Raw genomic sequence first — 17,438 nt, 5'->3', positions numbered from 1 at the left:
GGCTAGTACAACATGATACTATAACAGTGTGCGGTGAAAATCAAATTGTCTTTGTCATTGAGCCAAAGTTGAATATATTGTAATTATATTAATACATTTAACTATTCACGTGTTAAAAGGGTAGCTCCACATTCTAGGAAACCACAGCTCACTACTGTTCTTTTAATTTATTTATATGTTGGTTTTTGAATGAGAGAGGAGTGGCAATCCTAATTTCATTGTATAAAGCACTTACATGATAACTCTCTGTTATTTCTGTTATTTCATATCTCATTTGATTGTATGCCTTAGCTTGTAAAAAACGTTTATTTGTTTAAGCTTTATGTAACTAGTAAAAGTAAAAGGTTAAAGACTACAACCGGTAAACACACGTTAAAAATAACAATGACAACAATAAGACAGTGGCAGTTGAAAAGTATGTGGTTGTGCCGCACCCCTTCACAAAAAAAAAACCCACCAACAAACAAACGGACAGGGGTGAAAACATAACCTCCTCAGTGCAGGTAAGTACAGAAGAGGAAGTCATCAGGGCACAGTGATGGTGTCTGTGTGTGTTTATGTATACAGGTCATAAATGTATGTATATAACGTATGTACGGAGCCATAAACTGTTCTTTATTAAGATGAACTGCAGCTACAATACATCATCCTTCAGTCTGAGGCCTCTTTCTGAACCTTGCTCCAAAGAGGGAGCCATGTATTCTTTCAGTGGGTAAGAAATATGTGCACAGGAAGTACAACACTCACCCATTAACACACACAAACACACACACACATATATTTGCAAGCCATGTCCAGACTCCCCTTCCTCTTAACCCCTTTCCCTGCCCTTTGACCTAGTTTCATGCAGGGTATTATTTAGATTAACTAAGACCTCTCCTCAAGATCTGTCCTCTCCCCTCATTAAATCCGGATGTAATATAGCGCAGGGAAAGTCTCATACCCAGGCCAGGATGTACACATCAGCCACAGAGTCCCATAAATCAAGAAATGAAAACATCACATGCTCCGTATCCAGACTTAATCAGACCCCTTAATTCTGTCGTCTCCTCACTGACCTCTTTAACAGCTCTGTGCCTTTTTGATACCAATGTTTTAGTCGCCAACAAAGTTATGTAAAGCATGTAAAGAGTTGCACTTTGCTCTAATACAGTAGATTATAAACAGTAGGATAAAGCTAAACTCTAAATAGTGTAATCCTGTTTGACAGGGTTTTCTGTGAAATTAGGCACTAACCACAAAACAAAGTAGACAAACATGAAATCATGAAGTCTACTTATTTGATATAGAATTAGTTGAGTATTATTGAGTAAAGAGAGCCCTGATACCTAGGTCAAAGTTAGCAGCTGCTAATGTAGCCTCAAGTAAGGATAAAGTGTGAAATTCGTTTTTTTCTCAGACTCTTTGGCTTCAAGTGATGCTGACGCTGCCAATTAAGGCAGTTTGTCAAATAATTTGAATTCACCATTACTGTATTGAATAACACTTGTGTTACTTTTTCCATCCTACACGAGCAACACCCCTGCATGAGGCCTTAGTACAATAAACAGCAGATAAGGAAATCCTCCATGCAGAATGGCCCTCTATCCTGGTAACCTCATTTCAGTCTCGTCCTGCCTATCCCCCCGCCCGCCCTCCACCTGCTCCCCTCGATGCATAACTCTATACCTCCAGCACGATGTGTGATGTCCCACATATGTCTGAGCATCAAAGGGTGATGAAATGTGGGGGAGAAAGCGAGAGAGAGTATCTGTGGGGATTGATGAAGTAGAATGAGGGAATAGGGGTGCGAGCGGAGACGTGAGAGACAAAGAAAAATATGTTTGAGAGACAAAAAGATAAACGGAGAGAATGGAAGAGCAAGATAGTCTTACATACGCCGTCCTATTCTCTGTCAGAGATAAGACCTGTTCATTAACACCAAGGTCAGTCAGCTCCGTTCTTTTTCTTTTTCTGCTCTGCCTCTGTTCCTAGATCGCAAACGCAGCTCTTAAAATGAACGAGCAAGGGGAAAAGTCGGATTGCAAAGGTTGCGAGGCAAAGAGCTATGAGGCAGTGCAAATGGAACACAAACACCAAGTATACAGTATCTCCCATGAGAGATTAAGGGCCTGCCTCAATTCAGCCCTTCGCCCTCCCACTTAACCCTACCCCTTCGCTTTGAGCGTGGCCGTGAAGAGGGAGTGTTGTCCCGTTTCTCTATTTGATGTAGAGGTATTGGCCATCTAGCCCAGCAAACACCTCTTCAACTGTAGTGTATTCAGGACCAACCCTTAAAATGAAGGGGTAGAGGGAAATTCCTGAATGCTTCACGAATGACGAAGCAAATCAACATAGCGACTGCTGCGGGTAAATTGCTCATAAATATAAGTATTACATCTTGCAAAATAACCATGAAAAAATCTTGAAATCCAGCGGAAAATCTTATTTTAATCCAGAACTGGATGTGTCACTATATAATGTTGGTTGATAATGGTTTTTAATATAGTAATATCACATTTAATAATAATATTTATTTGTTGATGATGTAGAGAGTGGTGTCCCAACTCCTGGGGAAGATTTTCCAGCCCTACCCCTTGTTGCTCCGTTTGGAGGGGACGCTAACCCAGCCAGGGGCACTTCATATAGGGGTACAGCAAAGGGAGAGGAATATTTGTATTAATCATATTGGGATATGGACCCTAAGCTGCTTTTGGTTTTGCAGAGACATTCATCCCCCACTGTCAGACTCTGAATGTTTTCATCTTCAAACCCTGACTTTCTAGAGAAACATTAATATTCATGGTCGGCCACTGTGCCTCAACCCATGCAAGTCCTATTAGAAATTAAAAAGCCTCTGCCCTCTCCCTGGACTTCTTTTCCTCCATCCTCTCACACATTTCTCTCTCATCTCTATAAATAGAAAATGACTATATCTGCGTGGCATGGAGCCTATTTGCTCGCTGCAGGGGCTATTATGAGGTTTGTTTCGCTCTCCTTTGTTTTGACACTAAACCCTCTTCTTCCTGTCTCACTGAGATAGTCATAACAACCCAAACATTTCAAATGGCACAAGCACAGTTTGACTAAATTGAAAACATCAGATCACTGACTTAAAAAATAAAACCATTACAAAATACGCACACAGACCAGGCATTTGAGGATGTTTGAGGTTGAAATGATTTGTTACAGGAAATGAAACTTTCTCTTGAATAATAAAATTGTGTGTTAATGTCACAGATTTGCAATTGAGCTAAGAAATCAACAAGTCAAACAGTGGATTCACACACATGGAGTTGGCAGTATCTGGCCTCTCATGAATACAGTGCTGGGGGTAAATTACGTTTAATACGTAATTTACTCCAACCGCCAAGTTGTTTTCTGACGTATCTGCTGCTGCACAGACACAACAACAACAATGTCTGCAACTTGCTGGTGACGCTAGATACAAAACCAGGGCATCTTCAAAGTCTGTAGGATTCATCCTCTGGGGAACACGAATGTGATAGCGATCCTGCAGGTGATGAGCAATTTCAGTCTGGACCAAATCTAAACTTGAACCAAATCATGTATTTCTACAATTAACAGTTATATTTGTTTCAACACATCTTAAAACACAGATTTTAACACATTTGTTACCTATGTTATGATCATTTCTCCGTTTTTGTTGCTACATTGTAGCTTGTTCATGGTCTTGCAAAGACTTTGTGACCACATTATGTATCTATTATGTTACTGGAAATGGAATCCCAGTAAGTACCAACAGAGCCTTTTTACAGAACCACAGAATGCAGTGTGCAGAAACAAAGCTCAACCACAGTAGCCTTGTTGTTGTGCTTATTGTGAGTAAGCATATTATCCACGTGGAAGCAGATCAGGTCAGCTTAAAGCTCGATTGTCAAGTGTGTTCCATAAGCCTGAAAACCACAATGCACAAAGCAGTTTCAACAGAGACGAGTATGAGTATATGCACTGCAGAGTCCGGGTGCTGCTGAAGCTCGACCTGTGGTGCAGCGGTTTTAGAAGTTTTGGCTTCAGTTCAGGAACATCAAGATGGAAGATGGGATTAGCCGGGTTCTCAGGGTAGATTAGAGCGACAATAATTCCCAAATTCCCTCAGAATGAGACTTGGGACCGAGGGTGAGAGAGAGAGAGAGAGAGAGAGAGAGAGAGAGAGAGAGAGAGAGAGAGAGAGAGACAGCTTGGAGGTATCGATGCCAGTGGAAGGTTTAATCCACAGGATGTGTAAAAACTGATACAGCATTTTTTGTGCTTTGTGAACATTCAAGTCACTGATTAGACACTGAATATATCCTGTATTAACGTCCATTTTACATCAGTTAATATAATTTAGCTTATATTTCAACAAGTAAAAAGAAAATATGAATAGTCTCTAATGTCAAAATGATAATTCCTAACGTTTCTCTAATGTTTAACCTGTTTCTTCAATAACTCTAGCATTGAATTCTGAAATAATTGAACTTTTATTATTTCCTTAAAAAACCTTTCCTTATATTTCAACGCACAGCCATGCAGACATGTAGCTTCAGACAAATTATTTAGGATGGTTTTTATCATCTCAAAAAACCCCAAACCCTGTCTTACTTTCCCCTCCTCCGCTCTCCTCTGGCTTCTTACAGCTAATTCACACATCCGGCTGCATAACGATAAATAATCGGAGAAACTTCTGGCAGCAGAAAGAACCTGTGTAATCCTGCGGAAGCAATTTTGAAACAAAGGCACTGTGGCGTTTTGGGATGTATACGTAGACAGTATATCGACTGTGAGCAGAGAGGAGAGCTCAGGGAAGAGAAGCAATTCCAAGTGTATAACTCCAAACCACATTCTTCCACTGCCAGAGCACTTGGCTTCGAAACAAAAGCATAGCTAAAGGATTAGCGGTTTTCCATTGCTAAGTGTATGCTAAACAGTGGTAGCTTAGATCTGCTTTCCAGACCAGAGCCGAGTTCCCTCATGTAAACATGTTAAATCAGAGAAAGGTTGGGACAATAAAGAGGAGAAACAGCTGATTACAGGAAAATGTCAATATTGTAAAGGATATGAGGGACGATTGATTTTAAGCAACTGATACAAACTGATTTTGATAACACAAGAAGCTCACCAGTTTCATTGCTAAGCACAGAAACTGGAGGATATTCCGGCATCTACATGGAGAGAATGTGAACACCTGCTGAGGCCTTCAACAAAGAGAGAAGAAAGTTTGAAGTCAATTAGCTGATGGATCAAATGAGCACAAACAGACGTTAAGAGTGAGAGGCAGTCCTCCCTGGTATTGCTACAGTATGCATGACAAGCCTGGAAAGGGATTTTGGCTCCCTGTGCGCTCTGTGTAACTCTTTGTATAATTGGATCTTGTGGGTGGTTCCTCTTAATTCCGTTTTATTCCCAGTACTGGCTAAAAAACTGTTTTGACAGTAATGCGATTCATGGCAGATACTTTTTGCAAGGCTGTGTTACATGTTTAGCAAGTGTTCTCCACTTTATCAGCTATTCTGTTGACTGCAATTTGTGGTGTTGCACTAGATGTCATTATATTGAAATATCTTTCCACAATCTTGATCTAAACATTGGTTGAAAACCATTGACTGATGCGTTTTGCTGATCAAGATCTTTCCTCCAGTGTCCAACAGTTCAGATTTAAACAATCCATGTGGGAGACGGCTGAGGTCCAGAGTTCGTGGACTTGCCTTGAAAACGTCACCGGTAACCCGGCGCAATCTTTGACTCTGACGCGCAAGTCATTAACCATTAGCTCCATCAAGAGTTGAACTCCCTGAGATCTGTTGCTTCTCAGAAGACATCAGTCAGATAAGGTGACATCAGGGGTCAAAGACTGGAGAAGCCAAGGTCCAGCATCTATGCAATTCCTACAGCAGACTACAGAGAAAAACTGATGCACCTTGTGAGATGTATTTTTATAAGAACACAAAAGCTAAAATGTTAAGTTGTCTTAAGGTGTGGTCGACTCAGGGGTATTGCAACAGGGTAGGCAAAGTAGACAATTGCTTGAGACCCAAAGCTGAGAGGCCCCCCCCCTCCCACAAGAATATGCTGATCCACGGCAACAACAATTTTGTAAGAACCGCTTTCAAATCTATAATCGGCTTTTTACAGGCGACTGCAACAACACCAGGTCTCTCTTGCCTTCTGTTATGATGCACGTGATCTGTGTTTTATATTTGTAATGGTCTCGAAGTCTCATTTGACGGGATCTTTGTGGGACATTGGCTGAACAACACAACCCCTTCACCAACTCAGACGGACAGGTCGTCTCCTCCTGTTTTCTTTCAGTGGCCCACTCAAGAGAGGCATTTAAAACACTGCTGACCCACTGATCATCTGAGCGGAGGCCACTTTTACTGTCTGGACAAAGGTGTGATCGCCCTTTGGCTCGACGCTGACTCGGACAAAACATTAACGAGATGAGCTTAACCTAGCTGACAAATGAGGTGAAAGGTTATTTTCTGCGTACAAACCAATTTCCCAAGAATTCAGACTCAATTTTTCGTGCCACTCCTTTGAGCTGAGGTCTAATCAATAGTCGGCCACGTCTCGCAGGCTGCAGGGGGAGTAAATAAAACTCACTGTTCTTCTTGGACACGCTTGGCTTCTCCCATCTCTTTGGATTGCTTCACTCATCGTCTTCTCTGATTCACTTCCTACCGTCCCTCCTCCCTCTGTCCTGTCCTCTTTCTGTCCTTTTTCTCAGTAAACACACACAGGACCAGAGAGGGGCAGCTAAAGTTGGTGTTTAAACTAATACAGAAAACACTGACTGATTAACACTATCACCTGATCCACACCCAGAGCAGACCACAAGGAAATGGGATTACGCCAGTAAGCAACTTGTGTATTGGCTGTGAGCTTGTATAATGTATAATATAACTTACTGGTCCTATATTCCATTATAAAAGAAAAATAAATAAGGAGTAATTTAAAACATTTTAAATTGTATAAGTGAGGTTAATATCACAGCAGGTTAGGGATAGGTGTGTTTTAGTGTGAGGGTGTATGTGTGTGTGTGTATTGGTTAACTGCTTTGACGGCATGATGAAAATTAGTTATGTATCATTTACTTTTTAATCTATGAAGAGCTTAAAGGGGTCAGAGGGAAAACCTTTAGGCAAATATACAAAAAGTACAGGTGCACACGAGTGTTCTTCCAACATCAGGAAGTTAATAATTGTAGTTTGGTGGTTATTCAGCGCATCAACCTGGTCAGTGAGTTTGAGCAAATCCTCCACTTCCTCTCTGACTCCCAACCCGGTCAAATCTGAGCAGACGTGATCAGAAGAAACACATGTTCTGAGTCAGTGTGTTTGAGACCTCTGGAGGTTATCAGTGTCAGAGTAATCCAATCTGAGATGTCTGAGTCCAAACAGGACCGGCTGTAAACTTCCTGTTTAAGTCCGCCAAACCACAAAATTATTGGTGTAGTTTTAAAACTGAGAGTGGGAGTAGACCCCAAACCAAAATAAGACAAATAAGAATTAACACAATTTACACAAAATAAAGGTTTTAACGTGGGGGTGGAGGGTAGTTACCTCAGTTTTGCCTGATACGCAATGAATGATGTTTCTATATCTATTAGGTATATGTGCATGTCATTTCTGTGTTCTCTGTGAATAATGTCTCTACATGCAGAAAGCCCAGCTCAGGTAAAGGCTATTACTCTCAAGTACTTGGGGAGGAAGGCTGCGAGTCTGTCACACCGCTCCGCACTCTGCATGTGGTGAAACAACAAATGTGGAAGTGAGTGGTGTGTGGGTGGGCTGAAAAATAAAGCTGTCATTTTTGCACCATTTTTAGCTCCAGTTGGTATTTCGTTGGTGCCGTGTAAGTACAAAATAATTACACTGGTGGCCTGTAAGTGTTACTGAAGGTCCGGTAAGATTGCAGGATAAAAATATAAAGTATGACGACATATCTGGACAAGTAGCAGTCAGCAAAAGTTCATGTTCTTTTCATTTTCTGATTAAGTAGAACAAGAACAGAACAGGCTTGATGTGTGAGATTAGTGGTGAGTTTATGTTTGCATTAGCCATACGTGTGTGTGTGTGTGTGTGTGTGTGTGTGTGTGTGTGTGTGTGTGTGTGTGTGTGTGTGTGTGTGTGTGTGTGTGTGTGTGTGTGTGTGGGGTTAGGGTATCTGACAGTGTGTACATGGCACAGTACAGGACGTCCTTATCCAGAGGATTTATATGCTTTTGATTTCCTGGCGCAGCTCAGCCAAGGGGGCGGCAGATGCTCTCACCTCATCTCCTCTATCTTGTAATAAAACTGTCCTCTCAGCTCTTCTCCTCTCTCTCTCTCTCCCCCCACTGCTGCTGTTCCCTCTATTTATGTCTCTTCCCCCTCAGCTCTATCAATACCTAATTTCTCATGTCCAGCCATTATGTTTTTAATTATAATTTCCCCCAAACACTCTTGCCCTTTCCACCTAAACTTACAGTAAACCACTCTGTACACAACACTGTTATCATCACCCCCAGGATTAAAAAAAAAAGATGGTGTCATAAATGGAATACACCGATTTCATCATGAAATGACCAGTGCTATAAAGCTTGGCAAATACAGGCCTATATTTAGCTGTGGCTCTGATAGACTTATCGAAAGTGGCAGCGAGGTGAAGGCTGTGCAAAGCGCTGGGTCAAGGCTAAGCTAAAAGAAGAGGTGCTGTGATAGATTTTTAATAAGACGACGGCGGCAGAGGAGGAGGAGGAGGAGGAGGAGGAGAGGGAGGTGGGCAATCTGTCAAGGACTTTTTGGAAGGAGGACAACACTCAAGTGTGCAGGAGGGTTGAGCAAATGTCCTTGTATTAATTCAAGTATTGCCGAGTTCATATTTTATGCATGGCGTGCCTCTCAGGGAGAACTTTAATTTCAGTTCCGATGCAGCTCCTCTGGCAGCGAGCAACTGCAACAACGTTTCGCTGCCAAGTACAGATTAACAGTTTCTTGAACAAAAGCCCCTGCGCGCTGCGAGTGTAATGCGGGAACGCTACAGAGAGCAGGACAAAAGCTGAATGCTCAACAACACAGGGCACTTAAGGCGAGATGATATGCCTCTGCTTTAACGACAGTGAAAAAGGGAAAGAATAAAGAGCACCATATGAGACTGGGACACATATCCCCAGAGCTTTCAGAGTCTGACACTGTCTGTCATCATCTGACGTCTTCGTCATCTCCCCCTCCTCTGAAACGCGACAGCATCATCCCCGACACTTGCAAGTCCGAGACACTTGCTTGACAGCGACTGATGCGCTTCACTTTGACGCGGCTGACAAATATCCCAGTTTCGAGCATTGCTCATTTGCATTTGAGTCAGGTCGTGGGTGGCCTCCCCGGTGAACGGAGCGGCTCCTTCGGCGTGCAGTGCGAGGGAAAATGTTTGTGTGGCTGATCCATTTGTCGAACAAGTGTCAAGCCTGTTTGACAAACCAGCGTTGAGAGCTGTGAAGTGTTTGGACAGAGTGTGCCGAGATATGGTTCAGCACTGTGTGTAGGGGGGGGACACTGCGGAACATGACGTCTGAGCGCTGAACTTTGTCGTATTTTGCAACGCCACACAAGATCAAACACGGGAGGAATGTGTTTCGGGCCATGTTGCTGTCTCTGGTGTTGTAAGTTTCCACTTTAATCATTCATGGAGCCTTGGTTCACAAAACATAAGAGAAATGAGTCAGCTACTGTAGGTCAAGTCTGTTTAACTCCACATTGGATTTGTATTGACACACACACACACACACACTCTGCAGTGAAAAGCAGCTGTGACTCACCGCTGAGCCCCCTCCTCTTTAACCCGTCAGCCTGCTCCCACCGCTCCACAACGCCCATTAATTCTACACACACACACACACACACACAAACACACACACATCGGTTGTCTCCACTGAGACATTGGTGACAGATCTATTGGTTGGGAGGGCAAGAGGTGGAATTGATGGAGAGATAGAGCGATGCGGAGCAGCCAGGAAGAAAAACAGAGTCTTAATAACATGGAAGAAAAACTAAAAGGCTGCAGGGGAGAAAACAGAGTGACGGGCAACTACACGTCCCTGTTCTACATTCGTACCCACCTCAGTGTCGTTTCTCAGTACAGACACACACATGCAAACACACAGAGTAGACCGTGTGGCATTGTCTTGCCGGGCTGGTGATGACTCATTCTCTTCTGATGGCAGATTGGGACGGGATAAGTAAACACACACACACACACACACACACACACACACACACACACACACACACACACAAACACGAGTGGGGAACCCAACAGAAGGGTGTGATGATTGATAAGGAGTGGGATAGCTATTGTGTTTGCAGTTGCATAACCAAGGACAACTTGGACACCTGCAGCATTAGTTAGACTCTAGCGTGTGTGTGTGTGTGTGTGTGTGTGTGTGTGTGTGTGTGTGTGTGTGTGTGTGTGTGTGTGTGTGTGTGTGTGTGTGTGTGTGTGACAGCTCTGTCTTCCTGCCAGGTTCTTATGTTTTCTTTCTTTCTTATGTTTAATTCTTTAGAATTCTTATCTCCACTGACGATCTACCTCTGTCTCTAATTTCCAAAACACCAGCTCATGGTGAGCAGCAGCAACAACGGGATCTTTGAAAAAAATAACAAATAAAACCGCCCCAGTGGCTTTAATATTGTTACGCAACAACTGCACAGTCGGGTGTTAAAGGCAGAACAGAGGCAAAACGGCACCAGTGTCTATAGAGTCCTGTTTGTACCTAATTTACTTGGGCCAAGAAAATAACCCATTGAGATCCGGTGTGGATGTGATTAAGGGTGGATCCAGGATTTGTTTACTGTCAGAATGAAATCTGAGATCCCCGGTGTGAGGATTTATTGGATAGGAAAACATTAAGCTGCTCAAAATTGTATTTATTTCATTATTTCAATTGTCTTCGCTTTTCTTCTTGTGGATTGTTGATCATTTTGCATCTCTAGGCATCAAAAATAAGAACATAGGACTCAGGGGAATTCAGTGCAGTTCGATGTAGGGCCCCAATGACAAATTAGGTACAGGCAGTTGATTGTGTGCCACTGGTTAGAGTGTGACTTAATGAAAAGGTAGTAACACAAGTACACACTCATCGACACGCACACACTCTCTGTCGGCTTTTCCTTTTACCTTGCAGCCCTTGCTCTTGTCATGGCCGCTGGTTTGGCCACCGGCAGGGCACGGCGAGCACGGCTCATGGTGATAGTACTGGCCACCCTGCAGTCCGGCGTAGTGACAGCAGCCGTACGGCGAGGGAGTGTGCGTGTACCACAGGTCCTCGGCCAGCGGACACTTGGGACAGGGGTAGAAGAGGCCTTTCCCCTGGGCCTTCTCCACGCTCACCTTCGGGTTCCGCATCCATCTTCGTACCTGCGCGGGAAAGAGGCGTCCATGTCACCGTGGTTCAAAAAATATCTTTAAAGTGGAAAGATTTGATCTCATTCTTTCTCTTTATTCACGTGCACTCGCACAGGTGCTCCACAAACACACATATACACACACATACAGTACAGACTGTCAGCCCTGCCATCTGCAACCTTTGATCTGAGAAGGAGGAGGATTTTCTGTTATCCCTAATTACCTGTCAGTTTAAGTGGGGCACACACGCACACACACACACACACACACACACACAGTCGTGCACTTCAAAGAGCCACACACTTTGCACTGCCACACTTTGAACACATGAATCCGAGGGGGAACACGCGCAGAATGACACACACACACACTTGTCACATATGTTGATGACACAATAAAAACACTGATGGCACCTTCAAGACTGAGAGCAAAGTCTGTGTTATCTCACCTGATGTAAGTTCCTGTGAAATATTACCCTTTGACTGACTTTAATGTCAACGACACCACTTGTGGAAACTGGTGCAGAGAGCAGGCAGATCAATCTATATCTGTACCATGATGATAAATGATCACAAGGTAAACCCCCCCTACGATGTTAATGCTATAGCAGATGTTCACATTATGCAGCCATAAGGCAATAACAGTGAGTGAGACATCGTATTTAATGGTGTAATATCACCCACAAAGACACAAGTTGATGCACGCAGAGCACAATTCAAACTGTAGGCACATCACTCCTGTGGTGACTAAGACTCCCCAGTCACTCCCTACTGGCACAAACAGTAAAACCGAGCGTGTGAATGTGTGTGTGAGTGTGTGTGTGTGTGTGTGTGTGTGTGTGTGTGTGTGTGTGTGTGTGTGTGTGTGTGTGTGTGTGTGTTGGGAACATACAGGTACACACACAAACAGGTGTATTAATTATAACTGTTATTTATAATAAATTTATATAACATGGCCTCATGTTTTTGCCAGCAAGGGGAGAGGCCTTGGCGTTTGGGAGAATTTTTATAAGAAACAAAGCGAACCTAAGCCCAAACCCTGAACCCTCCTAACTAAGTCTAAACCCTCAAACAACCCTTTGACCTCCTCACTTTCCCAAAATGTCTGACCTCCATAAGGACTATCCTCAATGTTGTCCTCACAGAGATATAAGTACAAGTACAAGTACAAGAACACACACGCACACTGAGATTAACTGCCTGAATCGAAGGGCAGCCTGACGACACGTCGAGGCATGTCCCTTCCAAAGAAAAGCACACTTGTAAAAATGCTCCAACAGCTCAAAACAAAAACAAACCAGTCAGTGTCGACATCACATTGGTTCAGTGACACACACCTCAAATAAACTAACAACACTTCCACACATTTCCTCACATTGAACACGCACTGAGTGAATGTGTGATTGACGCATGGTCCAATTAGACGACTTTTCCTCCTGTTGTTTATCATTCGATTTAAAGACGGAGAACTCTGGAGTCATTATCTCGTGGATCAAACAGTGTGCCGTTATACAACTTGTTCATCGTGTCAGTCCAGCAATAAAACGAACGACAAAAAGCTCAACACTTACTCACCTCCTGCACAACAACACAAGTCACGCTGAGCTCACAGCGGCAGCACTGTGTTTTCTTTCTATCTGGCCCACTCTCAAATTTAATGACGAGCCATACGTTACCTCTGTGATTTCATTTAAGGAGGTCTGTTGCTTCCTTTTTATTTCTAACTATGCAGTTGTGCGTCTTCTAATGAGGCGCAGACAGAAGTAAGCGCTTGCCCTCGCGGAGCCATTGATTTTATATTTCCTCCCATCGTTTCCTTTACTCATTTATATGATACAGAGCTCAATCTGGTCCCGAGCGCTCCCCATTATGAGATTAGGTTTATTTAGACACAAATAGAGAGACGAATAAACCCTGAACAGCAGCACACATTCACTCGGATTTAAGTCTGTGTGCTGCTGTTCTGTTGGTTTTCTTTCCTCACAAGGGAGAAAAGTGAAGGGAAAGACAGATTTATATAGAGGAAGAATGGATGGATAGTGTGATGGATGAATGGATGGATGGATGGATGGATAGGTACAGAGGTAGGTAGGATTGGATGGTTGGTTGGTTGGTTGGTTGGTTGGTTGATTGATTGATTGATTGATTGATTGATTGATTGATTGATTGATTGATAAATAGAAGGATAGACCATAGTGAGATAGATAGATGGACAGATAGAAAAACAGAGTGTGCCTGCGGAGAACATGTGTGTATTTGCATGTGTTTGTGTGTGTCTTTGTGTGTGTTTGTGCGTGTGGGCGTTCACAATCTGCTCATATCCACCAGGCGCCTCATCAGTGATCCACACCATACTGTACGCCATCTGAGACCGACACTCGCACACACTCAACACAACACACACGTAACACAACGCACACTGAAGACATCCATACTGTGAGAAGCAACATATGGTAATACATCCACACTCTAAAACTTTTTTTTTAAATCTACCCAGCATCCCCTAAAGCAAAGAAATATTTAGCAAGTACGAACTAAAAACGATTGCTGGTTGTGGCCAGTTTGTTTTTATCCGGGAACATTTTCACTCCTTGAGGCTGAAAATGTGTTTTGCATGGACCTGTGCAATTAAACCCTTTATTTATTATCTGCTTTGTTTTATTAAATGTGTGTGTGTGTGTGTGTGTGTGTGTGTGTGTGTGTGTGTGTGTGTGTGTGTGTGTGTGTGTGTGTGTGTTAACAGAAAAATAATGTTCTGCTATATCTTCCAAGCATATATATTGATCAAAGATTGAACACATCAATCCGTCCTCTCCTCCACAAGCTGGAAGGTAATGTTACTCATTTCCTCTCAGGTGTTAAACCCTGCAGTCTTATTGTTCTGTGTTTTCTGTCATAAATCTACTCCAAATTTTTCTGATCGAAGGAAGCAGAGGTTTTTTAAGGCTCGCATGTTCTGAGTCAGTGTAACGAACTATGACTAAGTGTGAGTATTTAAAAAAATTAAATGGATTCCTGGATTGTTCACATTGTTTCAAAGCTACATAAGCTGACATACAGTTTCACATAGTTTTTAAGTGCATTGCCAATTATGTGCTATAACAATAATAATAAAGTAAACTCTTCTATTATAAAGTATTTAACAGTCTCGTATTAATTGGTTGTGTTTTTATTGATTCGTGTCTATTAAAGTTGTTAGGGTTAGGGCTAACCCTTTTTTTTACAAATTATTCTATTGTATTGTATTCTATTTGCACTTCTACTTAAAGAACGACATATGCAATCACGAAATCAATCAAACTTTATTTGTATAGCCTATATTAGCAAATCACAATTTTTCTCATTGTGCTTAATATGGTGCAACATCCTCTGCCCTTAACAAAATAGTTAAGCATCAATTGACTTTTTAATGTATCAATGTATTTTACATATGAATACACATGTAAAAACTCCTCAACAACATACTGTATGTGAACATATTATTGAGACATACAAGACTCTTGAAAGACTTTGCAAATTGCATTTAATTACATTTACCAATGTTGGTTATTGATTTATTGCTTTATAGAGCAGTAATAAGCAATTATTGATAACAACTTTTTGATGCCTGCCAGTGAAAACCTCCATATGGCTGCTGTGTATCACCCTCCAGCAACTCGTACCTTTCCCTCTTTGCTCACTCTTTGGTGTCTCATTTAAAAGAATGGAAGCCATTAATTACCCTTTATCTGAGACTTGAAAATAGCTGCCCCCTTGATGGGATGTTGGAAAGTGAGTAAGTCATTAATAAGGATTAATGAGTTTCTCGTTCAGAAAGAAGCCTCCGGGCGTGCAGTTAGAAAGGTTATTTGATCAATAAAGAAAGTGTTATTCCACTATAACAGTTCAGGAAGTCTGGAGTGTAATAATTTGGCCATAACTCTTCAACAGAAACATCTAGGATGTATAAAAACTGCAAAACTGATTCTAATATTAAAAGTATCACAATAGTAATGAAAGAAAATTCATCTTTTAAACAGTGTGATACGAGACAAAAAACTCTGCTACTGTTAAGAATACACTTTGCTTTGAGTATTCTGCAGCAGCATTAGTCAACTGCATATCGGTCGGATTTGATAACCAAATCATATTCTGTAATAAATTATACATTTGCCACTGATAAAACTATTAGTTCTAACTCCTACATCATGTTAAAAGTGGCACTTAACGAAACCTCAAGTGCAGTTTTGTCGTCCAGTTCATTGCTGCTTGGTACCTTTGTTTTGGAAAAGGCTGCACACACACATCTATCACACCAACACACCAACTAAGGAATCCATTTAATGCAAACCATTAACATTACACAGGAAACGAGCCTTGTGACAGCAATGCAGCATAATGCAGGATGTGCTGAGTAGATCCTGAACTAAAATGATGTCATGCTTTCTGCACAACAGACACTTGTAGGTCTTGTAATGTAAGTGCGTGTGGACACACACACACGGACACACACACACACACACACACACACACACACACACACACACACAAAGAGACAGTAAACACAGATTCACAGGCAGATACACAGGGAGCCGATTCTTGCGCCTGATTAGTGCAGCTTAGCTTCTACAATGACATCATCTCTGGCACACGCACACACATGCACACACGCACACAACACACGCACACACACACAGAGAAAGAGAGAGGGAACACTCCGGCTGTGTCACCTTCTCTCTCAGCCAATATACCTCTCCCTCTGTGTGTGTAGGTGCATGTGTAGGCACAGACTCGCAGATGCACCCATTGAATATTGTGTGTGTGTGTGTGTGTGTGTGTGTGTGTGTGTGTGTGTGTGTGTGTGTGTGTGTGTGTGTGTGTGACCCAAACTCACCTTCCTCTTGACAAACTGGAAAGCAGAGCACTTCTTAAAGGAAAAGGCAGTCTTCTCGCCACCTCCTCCCCCTCCTCCTCCCCCTCCTCCTCCTCCTCCGCCACCTCCTCCTCCTCCGCCACCTCCTCCTCCTCCCCCGTTCACCAGCTTCATGGCCGACACCGGCACTCCGCTTGCCTCTGTAGATCCCAGGATGACGGACAGACTGGCGGGGAGTTAAAAGAAGACAAGACAAGAGGTGGAGAGTTTTGTGTAAGGCATGAGGAGAAGGTCGTGGCTCCTGTGGAGACAAGTGCGGGACTGCGAATGAGGGAGGATGCTGCTTCTGTGTGGCAAAAAGAGGATGCAAGGAGGAGAGAGGGAGAGTGCGAAGAGGTGGAGTTGGAGGAGGCAGATGGACCCAAAATGTGGGGGAGAGAGAGGGAGGATGCTGCAATGAGAATGAGTCTACTGGAGTGACGAGGTGTCAGGGCAGAGATAAGGGTAGAAGTAAGGGAGGAAGTGAGAGAGAGACAGCAGAGAGCGAGAAAGATGCTCTCAAAAGATGAAGAGAGGAGGAGGAGGAGGAGGAGGAGGAGGAAGATGGAGGTAGGTGCTCGCTCCTGTTGCTGTGAGGAGGAAAGAGCTCTGTTTACAGCTCAGAGGTCTCAGAAGGCATCTCTTTGATGTGTGTGTGTGTGAAGTCTATCATTCACTTTGAGCCGATACAACCTGAAGAGTGAGGACATTTTGGTCGGTCCTCCCTTTCTGACCCACCTCAAATGGGCTGTTTGAGGGTTAAAGGGATAGTTCACCCAAAAATGAAAATTGACTCATTATCCACTCACCACTATGCTAATGAAACACTTTTGGAGTTTCAGGGGTAAACAGCGTTAGAGCCTAATCCAATCCAATTGAAGTAAATGGCGACCACTTCTTCGAATGTAAATGCCTCTATACTGCTCCTGTGGTGTCATCAAAGTGTGTGTAAGCCCCGACATTCGAATTCGACTCAAAGCAGAATCATTTACTCTATGTTTTTAGTTCTGAGTGACTAGGAGGAGGACAACATGGTGTAAATGACAACATTTCGAGTCAAATTTTTTGGTTAACTAGGGTTAGGGTTAGGCAATTAGTTTTGATGGTTTAGGTTAGGGTGGGGGGCTAGGGAATGCATTGTGACAATGAGTGTCCTGAGTAAGATAGATGTATAATGTGTGTGT

The 17,438-nt window shown here is 42.8% G+C and overlaps 1 protein-coding gene across 1 annotated transcript in view; it reads right to left on the bottom strand.

Moving 5' to 3' along the window:
• The window catches only part of sgk1 (serum/glucocorticoid regulated kinase 1), a 35,667-nt gene extending 19,263 nt beyond the window's left edge, over positions 1-16,404 (bottom strand). Inside the window, exons 1-2 of the mRNA XM_035144269.2 lie at positions 16,237-16,404; positions 11,137-11,376 (exon numbers count right to left, since the gene is read on the bottom strand). Coding sequence (XP_035000160.2) covers positions 11,137-11,376; positions 16,237-16,389 — 393 coding nt within the window. The 5' untranslated portion in view covers positions 16,390-16,404. The remainder of the gene's footprint in view (positions 1-11,136; positions 11,377-16,236) is intronic.
• Positions 16,405-17,438: the final 1,034 nt, after the last annotated feature.

The sequence above is a fragment of the Hippoglossus stenolepis genome, chromosome 20 (assembly GCF_022539355.2).
Source record: "Hippoglossus stenolepis isolate QCI-W04-F060 chromosome 20, HSTE1.2, whole genome shotgun sequence".
Lineage (NCBI taxonomy): Eukaryota > Metazoa > Chordata > Actinopteri > Pleuronectiformes > Pleuronectidae > Hippoglossus > Hippoglossus stenolepis.
This window is presented reverse-complemented; position numbering and strand designations above follow the sequence as displayed.